Source organism: Lepidothrix coronata, unplaced genomic scaffold, assembly GCF_001604755.1.
Source record: "Lepidothrix coronata isolate B3197 unplaced genomic scaffold, Lepidothrix_coronata-1.0 Scaffold281, whole genome shotgun sequence".
NCBI lineage: Eukaryota > Metazoa > Chordata > Aves > Passeriformes > Pipridae > Lepidothrix > Lepidothrix coronata.
The window spans coordinates 22,455-42,795 of record NW_016690461.1 but is presented as its reverse complement, the minus strand read 5'-3'; the positions used below and the strand labels follow the sequence as shown (position 1 = coordinate 42,795).

The following is a 20,341-nucleotide window of genomic DNA, read 5'->3' as shown; positions in this document are numbered from 1 at the left end:
CGCGGGGCCTGTGGCCCGAACACCCCCCGGCAGCCCCGGCTGGGACGGACCCGGTGGGTCCCGGCGGGCCCCCCGGCCCCGCCACGCACGTGTGTCCCCGGTGGGTCCGGAGGGGGACGGGGAGCCCCCGGTGCCGTGTCCCGGTAACGGTCCCACTCCGAGCTGAGCAGAGGAGCCAATAGAGCAGGAATTCACAGTGGCTGTGGGAAATGTGTGGCCCAGTACAGCCCAGTGCCTCCCAGTACGGCCCAGCATAGCCCAGTACAGCCCAGTGCTGCGAGGGACACCAGCAGTTCCTTGACTGAACACAATTCCTGAGCAGGGAATGCCATCCCGGCACTGCTCGGAGCTGGGAAGGGATCAGGAGCCAGCAGGGAGCAGCCCGTTGTCACCTGTGGTGCCCTGGAGCAGCTGTGGGGGTGGCAGTGGGGACATGGGGGTGGGCGTGTGGGTGGGGGGCTTTGAGCGGGCAGAGCTGCCCTGTCCCCACCCTGTCCCTGTCCCTGGTACGGAGCTGCCCCGGCAGCCCCGAGCCGGGCACGGGGGTCACTGTGGCCAAGGGAAAGGGCGATGCCAGCGGCCGATTGATGCCCCAGGACCACCGACACCCACCCAGGGATGGGGGCCCGGCTGGACAGACCCCAGAGTGTGACAGAGGGGCCACAGGGGCGACCCCCGGGACCCTCTCCCACCACCCTCCTGCTCAGAGGGCTGGGCCTGGACTGGGGCAGCCGCATTGTCCTGGAGGAGGCCACTGCCCAGGGACTCCCTGGGACCACCGGGAGCCACCCGATGACACGGTTCCCACCGGACAGACCCCAGAGAGCGGGATGGGGGCGGCCCATGGGCGACCCCCGGAGCCCTCACCCGGTGCGGAGGCCGCGGGCTGGGTTTGCACCGGGGGAGCCGCTGCCCGGGGAGCCCCAGCACCGCCAGGACCCCCACCTGGGACGGGGTCCCCCCCGGGCAGACCCCACAGAGCACGAGGGAGACGGCACAAGGGCGACCCCCCAGACCCTCGCCCGCCGCCCCGGGCCCCTCCGCCTGCCCAGGGCCCCGGGCCGCCCGCCCGCGCCGCTGCCCCCGTTTCCCCCGGCGGTGGGCGGTCCATCCCCGCGGCCCGGCCCCGCCGCTCCCCCCGCCCCGCAGCCGCCGAGCCGGAGCCGCCGCGGCCGGACCCGATGCCGGGAGCTGGGCGCTGAGGGCGGCCCCGACATGGGGGTTCTCAGCATCACGGACCAGGTGCGGCCGCCGCGCCCTCCCTCCCCTCCCGCCTGCCCTCCTCCCTCCCGCCGCGCTCGGGCCGCGCCGCCACCGCAGCCCGGGGATGCGCGGCCTAGTCCGGCTCCGCCACCGGGCCCGGCCCGGCCGCCGCCCCAAGGCCGCGGGCCCCGCTGCGCCGGTTCCCCCGGGCCGGCCCCGGCCCCGGCACGGCCGCGGGTCACCGCCCGTCCCGCTCCGCCCGCCGGGCCCAGCGCGGCCGGGACCCCCGGGGACGGGACCCGCGGGAAGGACCCCCCGGCTCGGGAATGGGGGAAACCCGGGCATGGGACCCCCCGGGACCCCCGGGAGGGACCCGCGGCCTCGCTGCGCCTCCCGCCGCCGCCCCGCCGGGTTTTGGGGATGCTCCCGGGGTGCAGGATGTCCCCCACCGCGTTTGGGGACACGCTTTGCGTGCGGAGTGGCCCCAGAGAAGTTTTGGGGGGCACCTCTGGTTGCGGGTTGTCCCCGTCGGGTTCGGGGTCTCCCCTTGGGGCGCTGGGTTGTCGCCGTGGGGTTTTGGGGGCACCTGTGGGGTGCAGCGTGTCCTTGTTGGGTTTTGGGGAGGCTCCTGGCGTGCAGGGAGTCCCCAGCGGGTGTTGGGATACCCTTGGGATGCAGAGTGTCCCCATCACGGTTTTGGGGACGGTCCTGGGGTCCCTGTTGAGTTTTAGGGACACCCTTAGGGTGCAGCATGCCCCCACCAGGTTTGGGGATGGCCCTGGCTTGTGGGGAGTCCCCAGCAGCTTTTTGGGACACCCTTGGGTGCAGGGTGTCCCCAGCATGGTTTTGGGGATGCTCCTGATGTGCAGGGTGTGCCCATAAGGCTTGGGGGACGCCTCTGAGGTGCAGTGTAACTGTCATGTTTTGGGGGCACCTCTGGCATGCAGGGTATCCCTGTCGGGTTCTGGGGACACCTCTGGTGTGCAGAGTGTCCCTGTCGTGTTTTAGGAATGCTTCTGTGGTGGAGAGTGATTTTGGGGACACCCCTGAGGTGCAGGGTTGGCTTATTGTGTTTTAGGGATGATTCTGGGGTTCAAGGCATCCCCATCAGGTTTTGGGGGCACATCTGGGGTTCAGGGCATCCCCATCAGGTTTTGGGGACACATCTGGGGTGCAGGGTCACCCTCCCTGGCCGGTGGCTGCTCCCTGGGCCACTCTGTCGTGTCCCATTACTGGAGCCGTGACCCCGGAGTGACCTGGGCTCGGACCCCCCCTCTTCCCACTGTTTGGAAGCCTGGGGGGTGGGCTGGGGATGAGGGGGTGAAGGAGGAGGGGGCTGACCCAAGGCCACCGTTTCTGATTTAAACAGAACTTTATTTTTCGGGATAACCCAAACATTCCTCTCTCCCGTGGTGGGTGGGTGTGTCAGACCCAGCGCCGCCGCCGGAGACGCTGGTTTTCCAGTCTTTCCTTCTTTTTTTTTTTTTTTTTGGTAAAAAAACCCCCTTTTTTACTGTCTAACAAGTGATGCCGAGGCTGCTGCATTCCAGGGGGATGACGCAGGCGCTGCCCTGGCCCAGGATGTGTTCCCTGGGTTTAAGTGCCCTTATTTTGGGATGAGGCAGAGATGGGAAGGGGTCACTTCCAAAGGGAGCTCGGTGTGTGCCGGAGAGGCTGAGAAGAGTGGGGCTCAATGGTTTCCACATTAAATCCAGCCTTTGGGGGGTGGGCAGAGCTGGGGGGCTGCAGGGGGTCACAGCACCCAGGACCCTCCATCCCAAAAGCTGCAGCAGCTCTGAGGCTGAAGTGGGGACGTGCTGGGTGCTGAACAGCCCAAGAGCAGCCTCTGCTCCCATTTTTCTTCAGGAAAATGGCATTTTTAGGCCTGGAAAGAGGAAATGGGGTTCAGGGATCGCGGGTGGTGCCCGGAGGTTGGGCAGCACCTTCCCACTGCCCTGTCCCAGCAGCAAAGGGGCTCCAGCAGCTCCGACCTGGGCTGGGGCCCCATTACCAGAGGGATTTCTGGCTGTGCCCAAATTTTGGGTGGTAGGAGCTGGACCTGTTCCCGTGATTGGGAACAGGTGCTGGGTGCTGTGTGTGGAGATCTCAGCTGTGCATCGTCAGTGCTGCTCCCTGGACTCCTTGGGAAGCAGGGAGGCTTTTCCAATGATTCCTTGCTCTGTTTCTCAATGAACAACCAAGAAAAGTGTCTTTGCTGGCTGGAAAACTGGTCCCTGGTGCTGGCTGGGCCACAGGGGTGAGGAAGCTGCCGGGTGCTGCCGGCGGGCCGGGCATGGGACTCGCTCCTGGAGCTGGGTCAGGCTGGTGTGGAGCCTCTGGCACGTGGAAACACTGCAAGTTCTCCTCCCTCTCACATCTTCTGTGTGGTGCCACCATCAAGACTCGTTTCCCTTCTCCTTTGCAGCCTCCTCTGGTCCAAGCCATCTTCAACCGGGATGTGGAGGAGGTTCGGTCGCTGCTGAATCAGAAGGAGAACATCAATGTACTGGTGAGAGCTCGTGCTCCATCCCTCACCCAGCACTCCCAAAATCCTTCCCATCCTTCACCCAGCTCTCCCCAAATCCTTCCTGTCCCTCACCTCGCACTCCTTGGTCCTTCCCGTCCTGAGATCAGATCCTGGGAAGGGTTTCCATTGCCGGGTGTTGGGAAGGGTTTCCCCTCTCAGGTGTTGGCTGCCCCATCCCTGGAAGTGTCCAAGGCTGGGTTGGGCAGGGCCTGGAGCAACCTGGTCTAGTGGAAGGTGTCCCTGCCCATGGCAGGGGGTGGAACAGGAGCTTTAAGGTCCCTTCCAACCCACACCATTCCATGATTCTGTGGAGTGAGTGGCTGGAGCTCTCACAGCCTGTCCCAGGTCTCCTCTGCTCTGACCACCAGCTACAGCCCAGCACCCACAGAGCCCCAGAGGGCTGTGCAACCCCCAGCACGCAGGAGGGTGCTGGGTTTGAGCAGTTTTCCCCCCATTCTGCCTCCTGAGAGGCTGCATATACAGAATCCCAGAGTCCTTGGGGTGGGAAAAGACCTCTGAGATCATCGACTCCACCCTGTGCCCCATCCCCACCTTGTCCCCCAGCCCAGAGCTCTGGGTGCCACCTCCAGGCCTTCCTTGGACACCTCCAGGGGTGGGGACTCCAAACCTCCCTGGGCAGCCCCTGCCAATGCCTGACCACCCTTTCCATGGAGAAATTCCTCCTGATGTCCAGCCTGACCCTCCCCTGGCACAGCTGGAGGCCGTTCCCTCTCCTCCTGTCCCTTGTTCCCTGGGAGCAGAGCCCAACCCCCCCCGGCTCCCCCCTCCTGTCAGGGAGTTGCAGAGCCAGAAGGTCCCCCCTGAGCCTCCTTTTCCCCAGGCTGAGCCCCCCCAGCTCCCTCAGTTCTCCAGCCCCTTCCCCAGCTCCGTTCCCAGCTCTGGACACGCTCCAGCCTCTCACAGCAGTGTTGGTGTACGGGAGGCATCGGAGGAGGAGGAGGAGGAGGAGGAGGAGGATCTCCCAGCCCTCTCCCTGCCCTCCAAGCTCACGGATGGTTTTTGTTCCTTCCCCCCAAGGACCAAGAACGCCGAACACCGCTCCATGCTGCTGCCTACATAGGAGATGTTGCAATCCTCGAGCTCCTAATCCTGTCAGGTGAGGGCTGGGGCTCGGAGCAGGCTCGGATCTGGCACAGGCGCTGCCTCGGAGACACCCCTGATCCCCCCTGGCCTCGGGGGTGCAGCAAGACAGGGTTTGGTCACCCTCCAACCGTGTGCTCACGCTTAATCCAGCGAGGTTGCAGCCAGGGGAAGATTAGGGAATGTTGCCATAATCCTAAGAGGTTTGTTCAGGCGGAGAAGTGTCTTGGAACTGAAATAGCCGAGGTGGAAATGGAGCCAGGAGGGGGGTGTGTGGCACTGGAGGAGGTGCTGGAGGAGGAGGATGCACAGCTTGGACAGCAGGGTGCTCAGAGCAGCAGTTCCCCTTGCTCCCAGAGCCAAAATCCAGGGGATTTTGCTCAGTTTTGGGTTGTGTCACTTGCCATCAAGGTGCCCTTCGCTTCTCTTTCAACACAGTCAGTGCTTGGGCCCTGTGTGCTGAGTGTTGAGTCTCCTTCTCTGCTCCTCAGCGTGTGGAGCCTCGGGACACTGTGGAGTGAGGGAACCCCGAGGCTGCCGTGATCCTGTGTGACCCCAACAGGGAGAGACTTGGGCACATTCTTTGCTGAGGCCTCGTTAAACGGGATCTGGGAGGTTCAGCTCCATCTGCGGAGCTCAGGGTGCCCTTGCCTGCCCCGTGTGGACTTCTACCTGCCTGTGTGTGGAGTTCTGGGCAGCAAAGAGAGGCAGAAGAGGGGCCTCGGGGGTGGTGGGCCCTCCCTGACCCCTGTTTTGTTGTCCCCCAGGTGCTAATGTGAACGCAAAGGACACGGTTTGGCTCACCCCGTTACACCGCGCTGCGGCCTCTCGGCACGAGGTGGGTGCCCTGGGAAGGGGCCTCTGGCTCTGTCTGCTCCCCGTGGGAGGAGGGGGCTGTGCTTCTCCTCCTCCTTCCCACCCTGCCTGGTTTGGGCTGAGATGGGGGGTCTCATTAGAGCAGGAAGGGGCCGAATGCAAAGTTCAGAGGCTGCAAATGGGAGCTGGAACAAAAACCCCCTTGATTCCCTTCCCTCCATCCTGCAGGAGTCAACCTGTGGGTTTTCCCCACATTCTCCTCCCTGCCTTCACCCCTTCCCCAGGGCTTTGTCTGTTCCAGCCTTACATTCCTTTGAGGGATGTTGGGGCTCTCACCCTGTCTCTCAGGAGCTGATTCCAACAGATCCTGTTGGAAAGTTTTCCCGGTGTTTATCTTTTGTGGGTTTAACTTCATCCCACTTAACTTTGCCCTGGTTTGAGTTGCTGGAGAGTGAGGAACTGTTGGTTGGAGCCAGGAGATCCAAAGCCCTGAGTGACGTGCGGGGCGAGTTACCACCCATGGAATTCTGATCAGCAGGAGACCCGGGATGGAACATGAGGGTAAACCCCTCCAGAAGGTGTTTGTTGGGAATGTGTGTGGACAGTCCCTGTGGGTCCCTAAAACATGGAGCTCGTGCTGCTTGTCTGGGAGTTTGGGAATCTGGGCACTCTCATTTCTTCTCCGCCTGGGAAGTGCTGGAGCGTCTCCTCCCTCGTTCTGTTCCTCCCCAGGTGCTTGGCACAGGGCTCTGCCAGCACTGGCATGCCCAGCTCCTGAGAGGAGCCTTCCCAAAACGCTTTCCCTGCCTGGAGCCCGCTCTCCAGGGTTGCTGGGTTGGTGTTTCTTGGCTCCATGTGCCACTCCAGGCCTGGGAGCAAAGAGCAGGGCAGTAATCCATAGGGTTGGGATCGCTGCAGGTGGTGCCGTGGGGAGGTGAAACCGAAAATGAGGGGCTGCAGCCAAGAGCCTGCACAGCAACGGGGGGAAATGAGTGTCACATGTAGGTCAGTGGGTCACGTTTGTCATCCCCGCCCCTGGTGAGTCACAGGGTTAATCACATGGCTCGGGGTTTTCTCCAGCCCCTTCCCCAGCTCCGTTCCCAGCTCTGGACACGCTCCAGCCCCTCAATGTCTCTCTTGCCGTGAGGGCCCAGAACTGGGCACAGCTCTGGAGGGGCCTCAGCAGTGCCAGCACAGGGGGACAGTCCCTGCCCTGGGCCTGTGCCCACACCGTGGCTGGCACAGCCCAGGGGCCGCTGGCCTCCTTGACCACCTGGGCACACCTGGGCTCACGTCCAGCCGCTGTCACCGGCACCCCCAGGGCCTTTCCCACCGGCAAGATCCCTTCTCTCTGCTTGTTCCTGGAGCCTCTGTCATGCTGTCTCTGCCTCTGTGTGATAACGTGCTGAGACAGCCACATGTGTCTTGGGGATGTCCCTGGGGACATGGGAGCAAGCAGATCCTTTCCTTTGAGGTGTGGGGAGAAACCACCGCACCGGAGCGCGTGGAGCAGTCACGGCTCAGCCGGGCCTGGCTCTGGGGCTGGTGTGGCTCTGGAAGGACGAGGAGGACCTGGGGGCCTCCCAGGGCTCTGTTAGGCCGGGTTAGAGCCCCCCTCTCTCCTCTGCTCCCGCAGAAGGCACTTCACCTCCTCCTGAAGCACTCTGCGGACGTCAATGCCCGCGACAAGCACTGGCAGACGCCGCTGCACGTGGCCGCGGCCAACCGGGCCACCAAGTGCGTGGAGGCCCTGGTGCCCCTGCTCAGCACCGTCAACGTGGCCGACCGCACGGGCCGCACGGCGCTGCACCACGCCGTGCACAGCGGCCACCTCGAGGTAGGCGGGGGGCCCGGCCCGCGCCCCCTCCCCGCGCCGGGGCAGGAAGGGCCTGGCCCCTCTCACCGCTCCTCCCCGTGCAGATGGTGAACCTGCTGCTGAACAAAGGGGCCAGCCCGAGCACTTGTGACAAGAAGGACCGGCAGCCCATCCACTGGGCAGCTTTCCTGGGTAGGTGTCGTGGTTTCACCCCGAGGCAGCCCCCAAACCCCTCAGAGCCGCTCGCCCGCTCCCCCACTGGCAGGATCGGGGAGAGAATTGGAGAGGTGAAAGCTGGAAAGCTGGTGGGTTGAGATGAAGGCAGTTTAACAGGGAAGGCAAAAGCTTCACACACAAGGGAAGAAAAGCAAAGAATTAATTCCCTGCTACCCATGGGCAGCTGGTGTTCAGTCACCTCCAGGAGAGCAGGGCCCCGTTGCAGGTAACAGTGACTTGGGAAGACAAACACCAGCACTCCAAATGTCCCCCCCACTTCCTCCTTCTCTCCCCACTTTCTTTGCTGAGCATGATGTCATATGGTGTGGAATATCCCTTGGCTCAGCTGGGGTCACCTGTCCTGGCCCCAAGCCCCTCCCAGCGTGGCCGTACAAGGGGCAGGAAAGGCCTTGGCTCTGTGTGAGTTCAGCAATAACAAAATCATCTCTATGTTATCAACCCTGGGTGTTCAGCACAAATGCAAAAGCACAGGCCCATTGCAGGCACTGGGAAGAAAATTACCTCTGCCCCAGCCCAAACCAGCACAGTGGGTTTTCCTCACAGGCATCACTCCAGTTTCCTCTCCCACACTGCTCCCTGTGGATTCACCTTTCGGGATGGAGGGGCTCCCCAGAGAACCTGTGTTTTCCGGGGTCCCTGGCTCTTACCACTGTCTCCTGGACAGGGCATTTGGAAGTTCTGAAGCTGCTGGTGGCCCGGGGAGCTGACGTGATGTGTAAGGACAAGAAGGGCTACACCCTCCTGCACACGGCGGCGGCCAGCGGCCAGATCGAGGTCGTGCGTCACCTCCTGAGGCTGGGGGTCGAGGTAAGACCCCCACAGCTGCTCAGGGTGCTGCTCAGGTGCAGGCCAGGCTGGAGACAGGAGCAGGAGAGGGTGCTGGGTGGCAGCTGGAGCTCAAGGTGGTTCTCACCTGCCTTTTTTCCTTCCTGAATCCCCAAATCCTCTGGACTTGGTTGCTCCCGCAGATCGACGAACCAAATTCCTTCGGTAACACTGCACTTCACATCGCCTGTTACATGGGCCAGGACGCCGTGGCCAACGAGCTGGTCAACGTCGGTGCCAACGTCAATCAGCCCAACGAGAAGGGCTTCACCCCCCTGCACTTCGCTGCCGTCTCCACCAACGGGGCCCTGTGCCTGGAGATCCTCGTCAACAACGGGGCCGACGTCAACTTTCAGGTCTGGAATCTTTGGGAGCAGGAGCAGGAGCTCACTGCCCGGGGCGGGAGCTCGGGGAGGCTGGTGGGGTGGCACTGGTGTGATGCTGGTTCTGCTCTCGCAGAGCAAGGAAGGGAAGAGCCCATTGCACATGGCTGCGATCCACGGACGGTTCACGCGGTCGCAGATCCTCATCCAGAACGGTGAGTGGCTGCTCCTCCAGCCCTGGGTTATCCCAGACTTTTCTTGTGCCTCCAGGGCCTCCTGGCGAGTCTGCTAAGGGGGTTTAAGACCTCTGCAGTCATCACTTAAACTCCTTCTGTGCCCTGGGATAATATCTACTTCCTAACATTCAATCTAAACCTCCCCTGGCACAGCTTGAGGCTGTTCCCTCGTCCTGTCTCTTGTTGCCTGGCTTCCCCCTCCTGTCAGGGAGTTGTAGAGAGTGAGAAGGTCCCCCCTGAGCCTCCTTTTCTCCAGAGGCTGGTGCTGGTGGCCCTGTGCTTCTTGGGGGTAGCAGGGACTGTTGTGCCCAAAGGCAGCAAAGTGCAGACCAGGGGACTGAAATTCCAGCCAGGTCAGAGCTGCTCCAGCCAAACAACATTCCCACTGCCACAGCCTGAAAGACAATATTCCTGTGAGAGGGCTCGGGGTTGGCAGACACCCCAGGGCTCAGCAGAGCCCTCCGGGGTGGGAACCATCCCCTCAGGGGGAAGGGGGGATCTGATGCCCAGGGCTTGCAGGGTACGGGTGGGCTCTGGGCTCCGAGAGCAGTTTGCAGTTCTCCTGCAGGATGCTGGGTGGACTGGAGGTGTCAGCCGTGTCCCTGGGATGGGAATGCAGGGTTGGAACAGCCCGGGCTGCTCGAGGCTGGAACGCTGGCAAAGCCCTTGGCTTTTCCCTTGCAGGCAGTGAGATCGACTGTGCTGACAAATACGGCAATACCCCCCTCCACGTTGCTGCTAGATACGGCCACGAGCTGCTAATTAGTACTTTGATGACGAATGGTGCTGACACTGCAAGGTAAGGCAGGTCCCTTCCTTCCTCCCCCTGCTCCAGACTGGAGGATGCAGCTATAGAATCACAGAATCATGGAATCATTAAGGTTGGAAGAGACCTCTAAGGTCATCAAGTCCAGCTGTCAACCCAGGACCGTGTTCACCCCAAACCATGTCCCCAGGTGCCACATCCATATCCCTTTGGAATGCTGCTGGGGATGGTGACTCCCCCACTTCCCTGGGCAGCCTGTGCTAGTGCCTTCACCTTTTCAGTGAAGAAATTTTCCCTATTATCCAACCTAAACCACCCCTGGCACAACCTGAGGCCGTTCCCTCTCGTCCTGTCCCTTGTTCTCTGGGAGCAGAGCCCGACCCCCACCCCCGGCTCCCCACTCCTGACAGGGAGTTGTGGAAAGCAAGAAGGTCCTCCCTGAGCCTCCTTTTCTCCAGGCTGAGCCCCCCCAGCTCCCTCAGTTTTCCAGCCCCTTCTCCTTCTTCTCCAGCCCCTTCCCCAGCTCCATTCCCTTCTCTGGACACACAGAATCCGTGCCCCACCCTGACTCCCTTCTCCTCTCCTTGCAGGCGTGGGATCCACGACATGTTCCCTCTGCACTTAGCTGTTCTCTTCGGATTTTCAGACTGTTGTCGTAAGCTACTTTCCTCAGGTGAGTGGCCCCGAAACCCTCCTGTGCCGGGGCACTGGGGTGACCCCCGAGCTCCCCGCTGACCCCCTGCCCCTCCTGCCCCCCAGGTCAGTTGTACAGTATCGTGTCCTCGCTGAGCAACGAGCACGTGCTGTCTGCAGGCTTCGACATCAACACGCCTGACAACCTCGGGAGGACTTGTCTCCACGCTGCTGCTTCCGGAGGGTGAGCGCTGCTGGGGACTGGGGCACGAGGGGGAGCTGGACCCCTGGGTGCTGCTCCCAGCTCCGAGGGAGGGCAGAGACCTGTTCAGAGCAGGAATGGAAATGGAAACCTCTCACAGAGCTGTCCTTCGGCATCGCAGCGCTGTCACCCTGCCCGGGTGATGGGGACGGTGACACAGAGACAGGAATCCTGGAGCTTTTTGGTAGCATAAATGCAGCCTGTCAGCTGCACTGATGTCTCTCTGTAATTACCTGGTTGGCTGGGAGCTCCATGCCGGGCGGGGAGCACAGAGGGTTATTTACTGGAGCAGGGAAGAGCTCTGTGTGTGCAGCATCAGCCACGGCTGCGGCTCCTGCGCTGCCCAGAGGTGACAAACCCGACTGAGCTGCGTCTGGGCTGGCTTGTCTGCACTGGGAGGAGTTTGCATTCCTGCTGTTTTCCTTTCTGATCTGTGCCTAAATCCTCTCCCCCCCTCCTGCAGGAATGTTGAATGTCTTAATTTGCTGTTGAGCAGCGGTGCTGACTTGAGGAGGAGAGATAAATTCGGGAGGTGAGTGTCCTGAAACAGCTGGAGCACAGCGAGCCTGGGTTTGGGATGGGACATTCACAGAATCCCAGAATCCTTGAGGTTGGGAAAGCCCTCCAAGACCATCGAGTCCAACCTGTGCCTGACTCCCACCTTGTCCCCCAGCCCAGAGCACTGAGTGCCACGTCCAGATGTTCCTTGAACACCTCCAGGGGCGGGGACTCCACCACCTCCCTGGGCAGCCCCTTCCAATGTTTAACAACCCCTTCCATGGAGAGATTCCTTCCGATGTCCTCAGACCTTTGCTGTGTCTGGATCACCCCTCTAACCCCAGGGGCCCAGCTCTGGTTCCTCAAAAGGAGCTGCAGCTCCAAACCCTTGAGCCAGAGCCGGACAAAGCTCAGCACTGGAGCGGGTGGGGGTGACTCCCCGGGTCCTGCCTTGCTGCTGGGTGAGTCTCCCCACCTGTGCTGATCCCCCTTGTCCCTTCCCCCTTTCCCAGGACTCCACTGCACTACGCAGCTGCCAATGGCAGCTACCAGTGTACGGTGACACTGGTGACGGCGGGAGGCAGCATCAACGAGGCCGACTGCAAAGGCTGCACCCCCTTACACTACGCTGCTGCCTCGGACACCTACAGGAGGTGACTGTCTGGGGGCCGGGGGTGGCACTGGGGGCAGTGGGGCTGGGTGGGGACACTCTGCTGTCCCCTGGCCGCCTCCCGCCGCTGGCACTTGGTGGGTTACGAAAAAGGGGGAGCCTGGGGGGGTAACCAACAAACTGATGGGGGTCTGTGGCCTTGCAGAGCAGAGACTCATTCAGGAAACAGCCATGACACTGACGAGGAGCCACTGAAGGAGTCCAGGCTGAAGGAGGCGTTCTTGTGAGTCCAGAATTGTGTAACTTCTAAAGTATTTCTAAACTTTTAACAGACACACCTTCTTGCAGCAAGTAGTTCTGCAGCTAATGATGTACTGCATGAAGAAGCACTACCTCTTCTCCCCTGGAATTTGCTCCCCTAGTTCCTGTGTTTGAGGAGAAGGCATAAGAACTGTGTTGGGTCAGAGCAAAGCTCAGTCTAGGCCCATGTTCTGTTTTCCACAACAGCCAGAGGTGGATGCTCAGAAGAGAGTATAAGAAGATGAATACATGGAATATATTACCTGACTGTCTTCCATCTCTTACCATGTCTTATTTTGCTCTGGGACACGGTGATTTGGTGTTTGCCCATTCCCATTTTGCTGGGAATCCCTCGCTCTGGAGCAGCAATGCCTCGGAGAGAGGAAACATCTGCTGATGTGATTCCCGGGGCAAACCTGGTCCTTGCTTCCAGTGGGCTTTGCGTTTGCTCCGTGTCCGGGTGGGGTTCGTACGGCACCTGCTCCGGGTGTTCCCACAGAGCTCTGCCTGTCCAGTCACTCCTCATCCTTCATCTCCCCTCTCCTGCTCGTTGCAGTTGTTTGGAGTTCCTGCTGGATAACGGTGCCGACCCCTCCCTGCGGGACAAGCAGGGCTACACCGCCGTCCACTACGCGGCCGCCTACGGCAACAGGCAGAACCTCGAGCTGGTGAGTGCCTGGGGGGACCCTCTGTGCTCCCAGGAACGGGGGCAAACGTGTCAAAGAACCTGTCACACCCGTGGTGCCCGGGTGTGGCTCCAGGAATGCGCGTTGTGGGCGCCACAGGGTTTGTCCAAGAGGTGGGGTTGGTCATGGGGACCTGGGGAGCTGTGGGAATGCCATGGAGGGAAGACCCGGGCTGGAGGGAGATGCCCGAGAGGAAGGAGCTGTGTTACCTGGCAGAGGCAGGTGTGTGGATTTCTTGGAGCTGCGTGGGCAGAGGAAATCAGGAAATCTTGGACTAGCAGGGACTTGCTGCTGCCTCTGCAGCACTCAGAGCCACATTAGGGAATGGCCCATCCTGAAATTCAAGCAGATGAGCAGGATTTCTGACCCCTCTGCAGCTGCTGGTGGACAGGGTGTCAAAGCCTCCAGGAGCCCAGGGCAGTTATGGATCACTTATGAGTTTGTCTTGTTGCTCTTGCAGCTCCTGGAAATGTCTTTTAACTGCCTGGAGGATGTGGAAAGCACCATTCCAGTCAGCCCTTTGCACTTAGCTGTAAGTATGGCTGGGGGGGCTCCTGCTGTGTCCTGGAGAGGTGCCCAGGGTGGTCTGGGCTCCTGCTGTGTCCTGGAAAGGTGCCCAGGATGGCCGGAGCAGGGAAGGTGTCGGTGGTGGGGGAGCAGCTTCTCCACAGGCCATTGGTCAAAGGCCTTTAGTTTGTCTGTTAAACTCTGATCTTTCCAGGACTTTCTGGGTGCTGCTGTTTGGAGTGTGGGCAGGGGTGCGAGTGGGCAAGGGTTTTGAGTAGAACCCAAATGCAAAGGAGGCCCAGTGGCTGGGCAGGATTAGCCCTGTCCTGAGAGGCTCAGGGGCAGGAATTATCCCTGGGGGACGCTTCTGGGTGCCTGGGGGAGACAGCTCTGGGTGCCTGGGGGGCACTCCCGGGCACAGCCCCTGCAGACACTGCTGCAACATGGTCTGCCTTGTCCCAGGCCTATAATGGTCACTGTGAAGCCCTAAAGACACTTGCTGAGACCCTGGTGAACCTGGACGTGCGGGACCACAAGGGCCGGACAGCGCTGTACCTCGCCACCGAGCGGGGATCCACCGAGTGCGTGGAGGTGCTCACCAGCCACGGCGCGTCCGCGCTGGTCAAGGAGAGGAAGAGGAAGTGGACCCCTCTCCACGCTGCAGGTGAGGGAGGGCAGACGGGGCAGGGAGCGTGACCGGGGCCCGTTGGTGCCATCGCGGCCGAGGATGCCCCGTCACCCGGCTGCTGTTTGGGGTGAGGGAAGGGGCACCAGCCCCTCCCTTTGGTTTTGGGGGCCCACCCGTGCTTGTGGGTGACTCCTTTCCTCGTCCCTGTCTCCAGCTGCCAACGGGAACACGGATTCCCTGCACCTCCTGATAGACAGCGGGGAGCGGGCGGACATCACCGACGTCATGGACATCCACGGCCAGTGAGTCTGTCTGGGTGTTCCTTTGGGGTCTGTGTGGCACAGGTGGGAGAGGCAGGGGAGAGAGGGAATACTCAGACCTGGCTGATTTCCAAGCCCACCCTCCTCCCTGCTGCCTTTCCCCCCCCAGAACCCCGCTGATGCTGGCAATCATGAACGGCCACGTTGACTGTGTCCATCTCCTGCTGGAGAAGGGATCCACGGCTGACGCAGCGGACAAGAGGGGAAGGACTGCCCTGCACCGAGGGGTGAGTGTGTCCCTGGGGGCCCTGGAGCTGCTGCTTGGCCTCCTGTGTGGAGGCTGCTCGGAGGCCAGGCCGCTGGTTTCTTTGTTTGCAAGAGTCCCCAGGGAAAGTGCCCGAATTCCTTCCAGACACACAACACTCGAGAAGGAAACTGTGGAAGAAAGGTGTTCATGTGTTGTTAAATGATTCCAGGGGTGGGATCTGACCCTCTGGTCCTCTCTCCTGGCCACAGGCTGTGACAGGCTGTGAGGATTGCCTGGCTGCTCTGCTGGACCACGATGCCTTCGTCCTGTGTCGGGATTTCAAGGGCCGGACCCCGATCCACTTCGCCTCGGCGTGTGGGCACCTGGAAATCCTGCGGACCCTGCTGCAGGCAGCCCTCTCCACTGACCCCCTGGACTCCGTGGTGGACTACAGCGGCTACTCACCGATGCACTGGGCTTCTTACAGTGGTGAGGAGGGGCTGGGGGGGACCAGGGAGAGCCTCCCCCTGCTTTGGGAGCCATGGGCTCAGCGCTGACTTCCTGCTGGAGAGGATGGCACAAAGCTGGGAGGGAGTTTTTCTCTCCCTACCAAGCCCCTTAAAAAAGGATCAAAATAGGAAAGGAGCTATCCCAGAAGAGCTGAGGCTGGTTCCTCCAGGATGCTGGATTTATAGGATGATTGTGGGGAGGTGGGACTGGAAGGGACGTCCCTGTTCCAGAGGGAAGCCAGGGATGTGGCTGTGACTCCTTCAGGAGATGTGTGGAATTAGAAACCTCCTGAAGTGCAGCAGCTTTGCTGCCAGTGAGGAAATGGACCTGTTGCCTCTGTGCTGGGGACTGGGAGTGTTTGGGCACCTTGTCTGAGCCTGTGGCTCCTTGGGCAGCTCTTTGGCACTGCTGAGGCCCCTCCAGTGCTGTGTCCAGTTCTGGGCCCCTCTCAGCAGGAGAGACACTGAGGGGCTGGAGCACGTCCAGAGCTGGGAACAGAGTTGGGGAAAGGGCTGGAGAACAAGGAGAAGGGTCCAGGAAGGACCCACAGGCCGAGTGCTGACACATTTCTGTCCCTCTCTCCTCAGGGCATGAAGATTGTCTTGAATTGTTACTTGAACACAACCCGTTTGCGTACCTAGAAGGAAACCCCTTTACTCCATTGCACTGTGCAGTGTAAGTGACACCTGGGACCTGCCCCAGGTCCTTCCCAGCCCCGTGATGTGGGACTGGGGATTTGTGGTGCAAGTGGAGGAGCTCCAAACCCTGCCCCCCTTGCCAAGGGCTCCGTCCTGGGCAGCAGCAGCAGCAGGGGAGGGGAGAGGAAGGGGGAGAACAGGGTGGGCCTGGGGTGTCCTTGGGACCTGGGGCAGCAGAGGGATGGGCAGGGCTGTTGTGAAGGGGTGTTTTACCCCAAACAATTCCAGAGCAGCTGCTGTTTGTGTCAGAGCCCCAGGAATGTGCTGCTCAATCCTGTTCTAACTTCCCTTCTCATCCCCCCTCAGAATTAACAACCAGGATGGCACTGCTGAAATGCTGGTGGAAGCATTAGGTGCCAAGATTGTTAATAGCAGAGATGCCAAAGGAAGGTGAGCTCACACTCATCCCCGGTGCTGCTGTGCCTCCCTCAGTGACTTCCACATGATCTCCCCTGGCTCCAAGGGGCTCTGCTGCCCCCAAACACCCCGAGGTGGGTGCTGTGCCCTCCTCTTGACCTGCTTTTTGTGTCTTCCCAGGACACCCCTTCACGCTGCTGCCTTTGCAGACAACATCCATGGTTTACAGCTGCTCCTGCGGCACCAGGCCGAGGTGGACACGGCGGACAAGCTGGGCAGGACCCCCCTCATGGTGGCTTCTGAGAACGGGCACACGGCAGCAGTGGGTGCGTGCTGGGCTCCCCAGGGTGGGCTGAGAGGCTCCCTGTGGCTCCTCCAGGAGCAGATCCCGTGGGAGCAGGGCTGTCCCTCTCCTCACAGGCACACTGGGGCGTTGCTGGGCTCTGTGTGGCTTCCTCTCACCAGCACCTCTCCTTCGTTTCAGAGTTCCTGCTGTACCAAGCAAAAGCAAATATAACTGTGCTGGATGTCAACAAGAACACAGCTCTTCACCTGGCCTGCAGCAAGGTAGGGAGATGGCTGGGGTTGCTGTCACTGTCACCTTGTCAGCTTCATGAGAAGGGTTGTCCCCCTACTCGTGCCCCACAGAGCAGATCTGAGGGCCCCAGGCCTGCCCTGACACACCTGGGTGGGTTTTGAGCAGCTCAGGTAGCACAGACCCATCTGTATTTTCCTTGGGGAGCCCCTCTCTGAGTTTCCAGGATCACTTCCATCCCTGGCAGTGTTCCAGGCCAAGTTGGATGGGGCTCTGAGCAACCTGGGCTAGTGGAAGGTGTCCCTGCCCATGGCAAGGGGTGGAACAAGTTGATCTTTAAGGTCCCTTTCAACCCCACCCATTCCACGATTCCGTGGTGGGAGCAGGAGGCTCGTGGTCAGTGGGTCCACACCGAGGAGGAGGTGGAGGGGGCAGCAGCTTGTGCCCTCCAGCCCTGCCCAAGGGACCCGTGTTAGAGGGTTGGGTTTAGGGAACGTTTCCGTATCCCAGGGAATCCTGCACTAAACCCTCGGGTCTCCTTCCCAGGGCCATGAAAAGTGTGCCTTGTTGATCCTGGGGGAAACCCAAGACCTTGGCCTTATCAATGCAAGTAACAGTGCTCTGCAGATGTGAGTATTTGCCCAGCTGGTGCCCCTGGGACGGCACCAAAGGGGCTTTGCTGGGAGCGGGGGCAATACCTTGGGAAAGGCGGTGGGAGCTGGGCTCCCGCTCTGGGAGCAGGTGAGCTCAGAGCAAAGTGCCTGCCCTTGGAGCCGCTCCCAGGGCCCTGTGCTCTGGCACGAGGTGCCCCAGGCAGGTGTCTCTGCCAGCGGGTTCATCCCACTTCTCCCTCTCCCCAGGCCGCTCCACATCGCGGCGCGGAACGGACTGGCCTCCGTCGTGCAGGCCCTGCTCAGCCGCGGGGCCACCGTGCTGGCTGTGGATGAAGAAGGTGGGTGTCCTGGGGGCCCCGGGGGGGCTCAGCATCCCTGGGAGGTGGGGGATGCCCAGGAGCTGCTCAGCCAGGATCAGGATTTCTCAGCAGCTCGTGGCGTGGCAGACGTGGCCTGGGGAGGACAGGAGCACGCGCCACTCCCTGTGAAAGCATTTCCAGGTCTCACAGGTGTTCAAAATGTGGGTTTTTTCCCCCCTGTGCACCATCTGGTGCTCCCTGGCTCCTGCCAGGCCCCAGCCCATCTGTGACTCACTTCCACCTTGGCAGAAGCTGCTGGTTGTGGCCAGAAGCTTTTTCTCCCGGCAGAGCAGGAATCCCTCCGAGCTGTGGTGAATATCCCAGGGTCTGCCGGGTGCTCCCGAGCCTGTGGTGAATATCCCAGGGTCTGCCGGGTGCTCCCGAGCCTGTTTGTTCATCTCCTGCTGGTCCTGCCACACTTCGGAGTGGTTCCTGCAATCACAGGGATTGACAGTGCCCAGAGGGGTCTGTTGAAATATTGGATAATTGAGATATTGGTAAAGACAAAGAGATCAAGTTGTGGCTGCCCCATCCCCGGGAGTGTCCAAGGCCAGGCTGGATGGGACTTGGAGCAACCTGGTCTAGTGCAAGGTGGTGTCCCTGCCCCTGGCAGGGGGTTTGGAACTGGATGATGTGTGAGGTCCCTTCCCCCCAAACCATTCCATGATTCTGTGTCCTGGCCCCCATCAAACAGCCCCGACTGCAGCATTCCCAGGCCCTTCCTCACCCCCGCCTTCGTTCCAGGTCATACCCCAGCCTTGGCATGCGCTCCCAACAAGGACGTTGCCGACTGCCTGGCACTTATCCTCTCCACCATGAAGCCTTTCCCACCTAAGGACGCCATCAGCTCTTTCAGCTTCAACCTCCTCAAGAACTGCGGCATCGCGGCCAAGACGGCGGCGTGCGGGGCCCTCCCCAACGGCAGCTCCTGCCCCTACACCAAGGACCGGCACAACGCCATCGGCCTGGACGGCTGTTACTCGGAGTAGCTTAAACTATGGGTGACCTAATATCTTATTATATTTATTTAGAAATTCTATAAATATAGGGCACTTTAAAGGAGAACAAGACTGGGCAGGCCAAGCGTGGCCCGGCGGGCCAAGAGTTCGGCGCTTTCCCCCTCTCGCCGGGTGCCGGTGCGGTGCCAAAGCTGTTCCTGGCAGTGCCCTTCCCATCCCCTGCCCCTTCCCAATCCTCTCTGTCCCCTCGGTGGCCGGGCAGGAGGCGGAAGAGGCAGGATTTGGGCTGGGACAGGGCAGGTGCCACCACCCACCGCTGGTTTCCCCCCGGCCTGCAGGGTGGGGTGAAGCCGCTCCCGGTGTTTCCCGGTGCCCTGTGCCAGCCTCCCGCCCTGCTGGGATGCCCCCGGGGCTACCATCCGGCCGGGACGGGGAAGCCTGAACTCTTGGTGGGACGGGGGGTGGGAATTTGGGACTGGCTGGCCGGGGTGGGGGTCAGCTCCTGGCCAAGTGCCGCTGTCACTGCTCCTCTCGGAGTCGCTCTTTCCTCCTCTCATCCTTTGAGTCCAAACACTTGAACCAAGATCTACTGTACCTGGGGACACTAAAATATCCTTTTGGCAGCTCATTTCTAGGGAAAAACGGGTGCTGCTGCCCGAGCCCGGCCGCGGATGCGCCACTGGAGCCTCCTCCCCACACCAGGCACTTTAGGGATTCTGTTGGTTGTTGGTTTTGATTTTTTCCTTGGCAAATTGTCAGATCCTAAAACGATTCTGCTTTGAGTTTCCCTTCCCTGGTTTGTGTGGCTGTTTCCATGCGAGAGTCAGTGTTGGCTGGTTGTTTTTTTAAAAAGAGATGAGAATTATTTATAGAGAAACGAACATTTACCTTTAAAAAACAACAAAAACCATAAAAAAAAAAAATCAATGTTTTAGCCTTTACTAAGGAAACAAATGCACTTCTGAGTCCTTATTCACAACCCTGAGTAAGTCTGTGTTGCTTTTTCGGATGCAGCATCCTGGCAGGTTTCGTGGCACGTGTGGATGTGGGTGGGATCGTTGTTTTTTGGTTTGGGTTTTCCTTTTTTCCTTTTTTTTTTTTTTTAATTTTAGAAATCCTGTTTATGCTGCAGGTTTGAAGCATTCGAGAATGTTGCACTGTTGTTTTTTTCCGTTGATTTTTTTCTTTTGTTGTTGTTTTTCCTTCTGAATTACTGTAACAGTATCAAAAAACAATGTTTTCCTCCATACCACGAGTCTGTTCAAAGCCAAAGACGGGGATGCAGAGACCGGGAACGGGCTGGAATTTTGGGAACCACCGTCCCCCCCGAGCTCCTCTCCCACTGCAGCCGGGCCCACACGGGGAGCACGAGGCTGGGGCCGCCCTGGGGGTGTCCCAGTGTGATCCCCCCGGGATGGGAGCAGGGATGAGAGCACCCCTGTCTCCCACAGAGCCCGTGACGGGACTGAGCGAGCCCTGAGAGTGTCAGAGAGAAAAGGGCATTTCTGTAACCAAAATTGCTTCTTTTTTTTTGTCTTTTTTTTTAATGACTTCTAAATGAAGGTGGCTCCTGTCAGGGAGGAGTGTCAGGTGTAGGTTGTGGAGTGGAGCCGACCATTCCCGGGAGAGCTCCCGGGGGACACTCCCGGCCCCCACGGGCAGGATCCCCTCGCACTGTTTCTTTCTTTTTACCAAAGCCAAACTCTTAGAACCAAATATGAAGTTTCAGTCTTGGCCTTTGGGTGATAAGCACATTTTCTTGGCGTTTCCCGGAGGAGTTTGTCCCAGAGGGGGGAGCGGGACCGGGGCCCTCCCGGTGCTCCTGCTC

General features: G+C 60.4%; 1 protein-coding gene across 2 annotated transcripts in view; it reads left to right on the top strand.

Annotated features, from left to right (window-relative positions):
• The window catches only part of ANKRD52 (ankyrin repeat domain 52), a 20,249-nt gene extending 1,636 nt beyond the window's left edge, over window positions 1-18,613 (top strand). The window contains exons 1-28 of one of the 2 annotated variants that reach the window (XM_017836645.1): window positions 1,138-1,242; window positions 3,629-3,712; window positions 4,769-4,847; window positions 5,599-5,669; window positions 7,284-7,484; window positions 7,568-7,655; window positions 8,365-8,507; window positions 8,669-8,881; window positions 8,985-9,063; window positions 9,769-9,883; window positions 10,441-10,523; window positions 10,610-10,727; window positions 11,209-11,277; window positions 11,756-11,896; window positions 12,059-12,136; window positions 12,710-12,821; window positions 13,300-13,371; window positions 13,809-14,010; window positions 14,189-14,276; window positions 14,404-14,521; window positions 14,751-14,970; window positions 15,579-15,666; window positions 15,996-16,079; window positions 16,227-16,372; window positions 16,531-16,613; window positions 17,128-17,210; window positions 17,442-17,533; window positions 18,299-18,613. In XM_017836645.1, the coding sequence (XP_017692134.1) occupies window positions 1,216-1,242; window positions 3,629-3,712; window positions 4,769-4,847; window positions 5,599-5,669; window positions 7,284-7,484; window positions 7,568-7,655; window positions 8,365-8,507; window positions 8,669-8,881; window positions 8,985-9,063; window positions 9,769-9,883; window positions 10,441-10,523; window positions 10,610-10,727; window positions 11,209-11,277; window positions 11,756-11,896; window positions 12,059-12,136; window positions 12,710-12,821; window positions 13,300-13,371; window positions 13,809-14,010; window positions 14,189-14,276; window positions 14,404-14,521; window positions 14,751-14,970; window positions 15,579-15,666; window positions 15,996-16,079; window positions 16,227-16,372; window positions 16,531-16,613; window positions 17,128-17,210; window positions 17,442-17,533; window positions 18,299-18,543 (3,222 nt within the window). In that variant the 5' untranslated portion in view covers window positions 1,138-1,215 and the 3' untranslated portion in view covers window positions 18,544-18,613. Of the gene's footprint in view, window positions 1-1,137; window positions 1,243-3,628; window positions 3,713-4,768; window positions 4,848-5,598; window positions 5,670-7,283; window positions 7,485-7,567; window positions 7,656-8,364; window positions 8,508-8,668; window positions 8,882-8,984; window positions 9,064-9,768; window positions 9,884-10,440; window positions 10,524-10,609; window positions 10,728-11,208; window positions 11,278-11,755; window positions 11,897-12,058; window positions 12,137-12,709; window positions 12,822-13,299; window positions 13,372-13,808; window positions 14,011-14,188; window positions 14,277-14,403; window positions 14,522-14,750; window positions 14,971-15,578; window positions 15,667-15,995; window positions 16,080-16,226; window positions 16,373-16,530; window positions 16,614-17,127; window positions 17,211-17,441; window positions 17,534-18,298 lie in introns of those variants that run through there. The other variant, XM_017836646.1, reaches the window with a different exon arrangement.
• The last annotated feature ends 1,728 nt before the right edge of the window (window positions 18,614-20,341 follow it).